Here is a 9121-nt window from a genome sequence, read left to right on the forward strand (position 1 = left end):
AAAAAAAAAAAAAAAAAAAAAAATTGTTCTAAGTAGTTGATATAAGTTTAGTTTTTGGCAAGTTAAGTTCTTAAAGTTTGAAACAAACCTAAATTGTAAGTTACAAATTAAGAGTTAATTTGAAGTAAGTGCAACATATAAAGTTGAGTAAAGTGTATAATGTTGATTAACGTGTCTTATGTTCTCTTGCAGTGTATGTTGTCTGCAGACCTGAGAAGGGAGGGATGTAGTATCCTAAATACTTCTGGAGTTAGATAGAGGGAGCTGTAGGATCCATGGGTGGACCTGACAGGAAGTCCTGTCAGGAAGTATTTTATATGGAAGTGATGTATGGATTGTGTGCTCTTTTGTCTGTCACTATCATCGATTAAAAGCCAAGAAATATATGATGGCGAGTTCTGTGTCCTCCTTGTGCTGCCCGGGCTCACAATATTACAAAGACTAAATACGGCAAATGACTTTTTTTGATCCACTTCTTATTATTCACAGATATCACTGTGATTGAGGAAAATATTCCTTTAACATTTCCAGACTTGTCTTGATTAACCACCAGAAAAAAAGTTGTATTTCCAGTTAACAACACATGCTATATTTTCCAGTCAAGTTACTTCATCATGTGGTGTGGTTGCACTGCGTTGAGCTTTACTGAGGCTATAATGACTGAATGGCTGATTTGGCACAGTATCTCAGCCACATCTGAAGAGCATCTCCATTATGATTGAGTGTGCATAAAGAAACCCAAACCCTAAAGCTTTTAGTGTGAGCTTTGACTGTAACCACAGCATCCACCTCTACCTGAGGCTCACTGATGCCCTGAGTGACTGCTTGTGTTGCACCTCTGGTGGACATACCGGGAACGGCTCCAGGCCCTCTCTAATGACGAAGCCCTCTATGAGGTGTGTGAGGACGTGGGTTGTAAGTATCCTGTCGGGGCTTCCTGGGACACTGGTAGGGGCAGAGGGAGGCTGGCTGGGGCCTCTGACTGTGGTGGGAAGGATGGGAGGAGGTAGAGGAGGAGGTGGAGGGGGAAGGTTGCTGCCGTGCTGGGAGGGCTCCTCTAACTGTGGTGACCTGATCACTGAGTGACTGGACATGACGGGGGATGAACCCATCACTGCTGGGGAATAAAAGGCATAAAATAATAATAACACAGACTGTTAACCATTATTTCAGTAAGTCAGGTTTATTTTCTGGTTTAAATAACCGAATAAATAACTCTGGTCAAAGTTTATCCCAACAGACCAGCCTGGTCCTGATGAGTCTAGTTTTCTAGCATCACTTCCGGCTGAGCCAGTGTTCTGTCTAACACAGTGAAACACGGTGTTGTCTCCGAAGTTCCTCTCTGAAGGTTTCTATTTCCTGCCGCTCAGTGAACATGAGTCTGTTTGCAGTACATGTCAAATTTATATCACATATTGACGTGGGATGCACTTAATTGCATGATTAAAATCTGAAATATCTGAACAGTATCCTGTCAACGGCTGGGCTTTTAAATCCACTGTAGTTAAAATGAAGTATATCAAGAATGGCTGTAGCCTTTAGTATGAACTGTTTCTTCTCTAAGTGTCAATTATACACCCAGAAATCTGTTCATTAAAAATGCAGAAAATGGCAGACAGCCAGTTTCAAGGTATTTAAACAGCATTTTAACCATATGGAAGTTGTTATGTCACAATATCCAACTAATACAGAATTCAAGTTTATAAAAAATGCAAATTAACTTATTGTCTGGTCCTTCTCAGCACTAATCATACAAAGACAAAGTTCATTTCACTGACGCAGGGTTTGAACCCACAGTGTCCTGGTTGCAAGCAAACTTATCTGAGTTCATCTCTACTTCTGGCTCAGCTGCAGTTGACCTACAACTTGCTGCCAGGACTTCTTCTTTGATTTGTTTACTGTGGTGTTGCAGTAACATCTTATTATAATTTACCTGCACCATTCTGCTTAGACGCAATGAGAGCTGTAGGGGTCCTGTCTCTCTGTCGACTTGTAGAACATTCATCTTTCCTCTCGTCTGAACTCAGTCCATTCGCTTTGCACGTTTGCCCCGACTGAAATTCAACCGACAACAAAACCCTCAGTCAAACCAACACATACTGAGAAGAGGAGATCTGCAAAGAGGACATGGTGACTCACCGATGGAGTTTCATTGCGTCTGACCGTATGCACTTTCAGATCAACAGCCACCGTCTGAGGAGGAGGCAGGTTCTGGTAAGGCATATGGACCAGAGCCTCAGCTACAGGCAGCTCCCGCTCTGTCAGCAGCACCTGCCCTGACTGGACCGCCAAAGCCTGGACCGAGTGCACAGACAGCCTCTGGAGGGAAGCTGGGGGGTTCTGGGGCAGCCTGGGGAGAACCAGAGGTGGAGGAGGAGGCGGAGGCTGATTCTGCATTTGTGGGAATGAGGTCCGGCGCTGCGGAGCGGCCACCAGAGGAGGAGGCTGAGGCTGAACGGTGGCAGCTGGGATTGAGGCATGAGCTGATGATGCAAACACGTTTGTGACAGATCGAGAAGAAGAAGAAAAAGTAGAAGAGGAAGTAGAAGAAGATGAAGAAGAGGGGGCTTGGGGGTCACCGTTGGTTTGTGACATGGTGCTGGGAGTGGTCAGTCTTTTAACTGAAAGTGGAAGAGGGTTGTTGGAGTTGGTTTCTTGGGGTGCCACTCTGAGGGCGATGGGCTGAAGCTGCCTATGGTTGAGAGCGCCTGCTGTGGCCTGCTGGAGGATGAGCTGGTGGTGTGCCACCCGCTGGCCTGATGGACAGGACAGCTGCTGCTTGACCAGAGCGTGGGCCTGCACTGGAGAGTAGGCTGCAGGAAGAGTGATGAATAGGAAGGCATCAGGAACAAAAAACTAACAAAAGCACATAACAAGTGTCTCCTTTTCCAGGCTTAACTTCCAGTAAATGTGCTCATCACAGGCTGACAAAGGTTCTTGAATTGAAACCTTGAGTTTACCTGGTGCAGAAAATGTAATAACAAAGGCAACAGTGCATAGAACGGCACTACAATAAAGAGTACCAGACGTCATCATCTTTTCAACAGTTTTCACTATTTCCGCTGTGGCGATGACTCCATATGTTTGGAGTGGGTCAGTGTAACGTCTCTTTCTGTATGTGTATAGTGTAGTCTGCAATATATGTATCTCCTTTTCTCCATCTCCAAAGGAAACTTAAAAGAATAATTTGACTTTGATTTTGAGCAATACACTTATTTGCGTTCTTGCCAAGAAATAGATGAGAAGTATATAAGTTCCATGGATTTGTTGCATCTCAAACTGACAGAGCACCTGGTGTCTTTTTGTATTTAATATTTCACCCGGAACAGAATTTTCTCCTCCAAAATACTCTAAAGATCTGTCATTGTTTAACTGGGAGATGATAGGGTAGGTAGCAAGCTGCTTTTGGAGATAACATGTCAAGAGAAAATACCTACAAGCACTAATACTGTATATCACAAATGATCTGTTCCACCTTCACTGGGTGTTGTTATTGGTATTTTTTCTTCCCCCTACCTTATAGCCAATGAATGGTTGATTGCTTTGCTTCTTCAGATTGCTCTTTGTGAGTATATACTGTATGGAAGCTTGCTGTTGTCATCTGTTATGTGAAATGGCTGATGAAGGTCACTTGATTCAAACATGGCATAGTTCATCTTCATTACTGTGACTCATCACTTCAGACTGAAATACGCGGGCTCGCTAGTAAACATTCCTTTCAGCCTCAGTATTTCATCAACTCACCTGGGGTTATAATCTGGGCTCCAGGCTGACCTGTTTCAGTTGAGGTGTCAGTCAGCTGGTTGGTCTTCAGAGCACATATTGACATCTTGGACAAAGAGGCGGCTGGAGACAGGGCTTGGGACTGGGTGGATGGCTTTAAGATGACACTGTGGGCTGTAGCCAGAGCTCCAGGCAAGTGGGCGTGCAGAGCCAGATTCTGCACCTGAATACATGCAAATAGCCACTTTTACACTTTGGCTTTGACAGCCCTGATCTATGTTGTCCTTTAATGCAACTTTACTAATGGTTCCTCTAACATTCATCAAAATCCCAACCTGCATTTTACCTCTCACTTAAGTATTTCCTAAACATCTTTAATTCTGTAATGTAGCCCATGTTCAAGGTTTGTAACATCCTGAAGTCTATAATGTTGTGGTCTTGTGGCATGCTTGGCTTATTCTAATTCAGTGCCTGGCAAAGTTTGTACCTGAGAGGAGGTAGGTAAAGAGGAGCAGGAGGTGACAGCAGGGAGGTCTGACTGAACTGCAGCCACTGGTGCTGCAGGAGTTAGAATAAGCTGACAGAGGAAAACGCATTCAGTAAAAATAGAAATAGGGCAAATGAGTCATGCAGTTTTGAAGTACCAGTATCACCAGGAGCTTGGGATATTTGAAAACATTTGTACCATCTGAGTTCGAAGGTACATTTGAGCTTGGTTACAGTTGGCTGGTCGGTTTCCCAGAAGCATGGCCTGCTGGGATATTGTGGTTGCAGCAGCAGTGGAGTTGGATGTTTGGGTGCGGCCAATCAGCTGGGCTGTCACTGGAGATGCTGGTAAAGTGATCTGGATTCAGGGAGACATGATGAAGAATGTAGTCTGAGGTTAATATTTATGGTCAGGTTGATGGGAGTGGGAACAGAGACACTCACCGAGTTTTGGGAAACACCAGCAGGTTGAACCAAACTGCCAGTAGATGAAGAAGGAGACTGCCTCTGACAGACTGAAGCCTGAAATGTATTGGGAACACATTATACTCACTGTCTTTCCTGTTAAAATGACTCATGCTTGCTCTAACACATGGCGCACACACAACAAACACGTAGACAGTGACCTGCTGTATGGTGGCCAGACTCTGCAGATGGGGGGTGTGCTGGTGCTGGTGCTGCTGCAGGGCTGCTGTCTGCAGCATGAGGTGCTGCTGCTGGGCTGCGTACATCTGATGTAGGTACTGGGCCGCCATGCTCTGAGGTCTGTGGATAGCGTGTTGGATCACCTGTTGGATCATATCATATCATCATATTCCTTACAAATAAATTTTCAGTCCACTGTATCCAGCACAATGCTATCACTCTGTGAAATCTCATTTGTCCTTATTGCACTGACCAAATTAAGTATTTACACTTTACTTTTTAAAAAAAAAAAAATTATCTGATGTTACGAATACAGTATTGATAGAAAAATTAAGTAATTTGTAAAAGAAATTGTTCTTTTATTTCCCTTAAACATAATCTAATAAGAACAGAGGTCAAAAATGTGTGTGTGTGTGTGTGTGTGTGTGTGTGTGTGTGTGTGTTTCATACTGTATATAGACAGCATATCAATCTATTAAAAAATAAAGTACATAAATACCAAATAATGAATTTCCCCTAGGGGATAAATAAAGTATCCATCTATCTATCTATCTATCTATCTATCTATCTATCTATCTATCTATCTATCTATCTAACAACCTGTTGTTCATATTACCAGTCAAGTCCAACAATGCATACAGAGGTCCCAGGTGCTATCTATTATCTGAATTACCTTCCTATCAAATGAAACAAAGCATGCAAAGGTCCCAGGTACTGTCTATTAGCTGGATTATATTCCTGTCAAATTAAACAATGTTTGCACTGCAGAGGTTCCTGGTAATTTCTAGTGCATGGACTGCTTTTCAATCAAGTGAAAAACTCTATGCAGAGCTCTCAGACAATGTCTATTACCTGGACTACCCTCCTGTCATATGACACTACCTGTGCCGAGATCCATGGTACATTTCACCTGGATTGTTTGCTTGTCAAATTAAATCATGTATACAGAGGTCCAATGGTGTTGTCTGTTACCGGGACTGCCTGATAGTCAAGTAAAATAATGCATGCAGAGGTCCCAGGTACTGTCTATTGCCAGTACTGCCTGTTGAATATTATGCAGGAGTCCGAGGCACAGTCTATTTCCTGAACTATCCACCTGTTAAATTAGGTACGCAGGGATACCAGGTACTGTCTATTACCTGGACTGCCTGTCTGTCTGACGGGATAATGCCGAGGGAAGCGGTGGGCGCCTGGGTGCACGTGGTGCTGCTGGAGCTGACTGTTGCCATGGTGACGGCAGCTGATGTGGTGGGGGTGGTGGTGGCCACAGCCCTATTAGTATCTGCCTGCTTCTCCCCTGGGCTCTGCCTCTCCATCTCCCAGGTCACACACAGATTCAATGATGGGAAAACTGTATGGAGATAAAAAAAACAGACGTCCATTAACAGGAGGTGCTTAAATAGCAACATCACCAGAATCAGGTTCGTTTGAATGAGATGTTTCACTGGTTAGCAGTTTTCTCTCTCTCTGCTAACACCTGCAGTGTTAAGGTTAAACTACGTTACTTTAATAAAGATTGAGCAGGCATATGTTTCCTCAAACCCGGATCTTTGACTAAAATACACTGCACTTCGAGCTGTCTTGGTTCCAGGATCTAGATTCAACCTGTTATTCGGCCATAATTGACAGATATCTTTCTACTGTTATTATAAAAAATAATAATTCATTTGATAGATTTCACTGAAGCGTAAATTCGGTCCATCTATACTTCAATTAAAGCATCGTCTATTCGGGCTGTTTGCAAAACTGTAGTAAAAAACATTTTGTCTATAGAGAGGAAGTTTGACTTAAATACATATAGTATAGAACAAATCATGATAATATTCGTTATAAATGGAGAAATACTTTCAGTTCATTTCAGTTTAGTTTTGCATCCGAAATGCACCCAGAAAGCATAGAAATAAAAATGAATATGAACTCACAGATAATAAGATAATCCTGGTTCATAATAATCTGCCATAAGTAAATGTTCTGATTATAGGTTACTATTTATGTCATCCACCTTATCCCTATTTGTTTTTATAAAAGTGCATGTTTAAAAACTGTTTAAATACCTGCACTAAACTTTGAGGTTTTCTTTCTTTTCTTTTTTTTTGACCTTCATGGTCATTTCAATATAACAATCATCATCAAATTATAACTAAATACACAAGTTAGAAACAAAAGAAAAAAGAAAACATTAAGAATACAGGGCTGGATTAGCTGTATGTTACCCGTGAAAACATTGTGATTACGATCCAATGAAATGTATGAAAAAAGGTGAATGATTAGTATAATTGATTGACTGGGTGTTCAGGTTATTTTGTGCCTCACACATCTGTTAAGAGACAAACGTCAGACAAAGATGATACAGTGCTGCAAGTTTTTTTTCCCCAGCTGATAAAGGCTGTTAATTGTGAGTCATTTATTCCCATAGGCTAATAATAATTAAATAATCTCAGAGATAGCTTTGAAATAGTAAAAAAAATCCCTGCCGTATTTTATAGGGATAAACACTGATAGCTTACACCTTGAATATTGATTGCTTTTTGCTGCAGAGCCGGTTCTGTCTAATTGAAAGCATGCATGATTTTCTCGATAAACCCTGAACGAGCACAACATCAGTCTGATATTAGATGGACAGTCCATAATTTAGGAGCCTTCGGGTAATAAATTCAACAAATCAGGATGTCATTCCCTGTCTGTCTCAGACAGCGCTTTATGCATGCACAATCATTCACCTCTTGTCGGCGGTACCTGCCTGGTATTGAAAGACACGGGCCATCAGGAACTGACCATACCCCGGCACATTGTCCCAGTCATGAAGCCTATTGATGCGTCAGTACCGTCTAAAATGGAGATTAAAAAAAAGAATCAGACGGTACACAGCAGGCAATAAAAACAGCCTTGACACAGCACCGCTCGCAGTGCGGGAGGACCTTCCACAGCCGGGGAGTCCGCTGCTGCGCTCACTGCATGGAAAGACCCGGAGATGTCTGACGGTCTCAAATGTGCTTTCATTCGTTTTGAATGTTTTTCCTTTAGATAACATTATGACAATGATTCGTGCAAAGCTGCAAATATGCACTTCAAAGAACATAGAATACGCTTTGTGGGTGAAACCCCTGTGGCTGTCTAAACAAGGATTATGTGTCAGAAGACTATTCAAAAAAGACAAGACACTGATTTCAGCCACCCTCAACTATAGCGCTACAATATTTCTTCCTGCGATTCTAAAAACTAGTTTTATTTTATTATGATACAAAACAAGAAGAGGAGCCATTTCACGTGCAGTGGTGGAAGACGTACTATTTTTACTTCAATAAGGAGAGTAAAATCACTCTGAAATGAATGTTACAAATAGTCATGCTAACAAATTTTTTGTTACAGGCCTACGTATGAGTGGAGAAGTATTTGCATCAAAATAAGTATTAAAAGTAAAGTACTCACTCGGTAGTCTATTTAAGAGTTATACTGGATCATATTGGATCATTATTACTGATACATTAACACTAAGAAGCATTTTAGAATCGTAGCTGCAGCTGCAGGGGGAGGTGGTGGGGGTCATTTTAACTATAGGCTACTTTAATGTATTGCTACTGATCATTATTATATGTAACATTATAATCTGCAAAGTTACCTGTAAATTACATAATTCATCTAGTAAGCAGTTTGTAGATGTTAAAACACTTGAAAGTTTGCATTACTAACGCTTTGATATAAACGTGGGAGACAAAATAATAGAAACACCTGTCCGTATTTATTAATACAGCTCAACAGCATCACAAAATGGGCTACATCCTCCAAAATGACCATGCAGTTGAATCAATACCTCTCTAAAACAGTTTAAAAAAATATATATATTACTAATAGGTTAAGAAAGTTCTTCACATTGCAGTCTCTCTCTCTCTATCTCTCTCTCTCTCTCTGTCTGTCTATAGGATAAATGCGGAATACGGAAAAGTAAGGACTAAGGAGAAAAAATAAATAAATTCAAATATCAAATATTTAAAATCATTGTTCAATGCTATTTTTGTAATCTATATATAGCATAAACAATCAGCCTATTATTGTGTAGTGAGGTGCATATTTTCCCTCTTTTCTTTCTTTTAACAATCACATTGCCCTTTCTTCGCAGAATTGAATAGTTCACCCATTTCTGAAATTCAGTGAATAAAAAGTATTTTGTTTTTATTGTTGCTGTTCAATTTTGTCGTTATTTCCGAACCAGAGAACTTCAATGCGCGATACGGCTTGGGTTATATGATGTCCGAGCTCAGATGTCTGA

General features: G+C 41.2%; 1 protein-coding gene across 1 annotated transcript in view; it reads right to left on the reverse strand.

Moving 5' to 3' along the window:
• phc3a (polyhomeotic homolog 3a) overlaps positions 1 to 6225 on the reverse strand; it is a 16940-nt gene extending 10715 nt beyond the window's left edge. Inside the window, exons 1-9 of the mRNA XM_087179051.1 lie at positions 5994 to 6225; positions 4836 to 4997; positions 4654 to 4731; positions 4409 to 4567; positions 4211 to 4300; positions 3745 to 3946; positions 2140 to 2813; positions 1934 to 2054; positions 852 to 1117 (exon numbers count right to left, since the gene is read on the reverse strand). Of these exons, the coding sequence (XP_087035177.1) occupies positions 852 to 1117; positions 1934 to 2054; positions 2140 to 2813; positions 3745 to 3946; positions 4211 to 4300; positions 4409 to 4567; positions 4654 to 4731; positions 4836 to 4997; positions 5994 to 6170 (1929 nt within the window). The 5' untranslated portion in view covers positions 6171 to 6225. The remainder of the gene's footprint in view (positions 1 to 851; positions 1118 to 1933; positions 2055 to 2139; positions 2814 to 3744; positions 3947 to 4210; positions 4301 to 4408; positions 4568 to 4653; positions 4732 to 4835; positions 4998 to 5993) is intronic.
• Between the last annotated feature and the right edge of the window lie 2896 nt (positions 6226 to 9121).

The sequence above is a fragment of the Seriola lalandi genome, unplaced genomic scaffold (genome assembly GCF_002814215.2).
Source record: "Seriola lalandi dorsalis isolate HSWRI2012SDOR001 ecotype SW California unplaced genomic scaffold, Sedor1 jcf7180002054777, whole genome shotgun sequence".
In the NCBI taxonomy this organism is placed as follows: domain Eukaryota; kingdom Metazoa; phylum Chordata; class Actinopteri; order Carangiformes; family Carangidae; genus Seriola; species Seriola lalandi.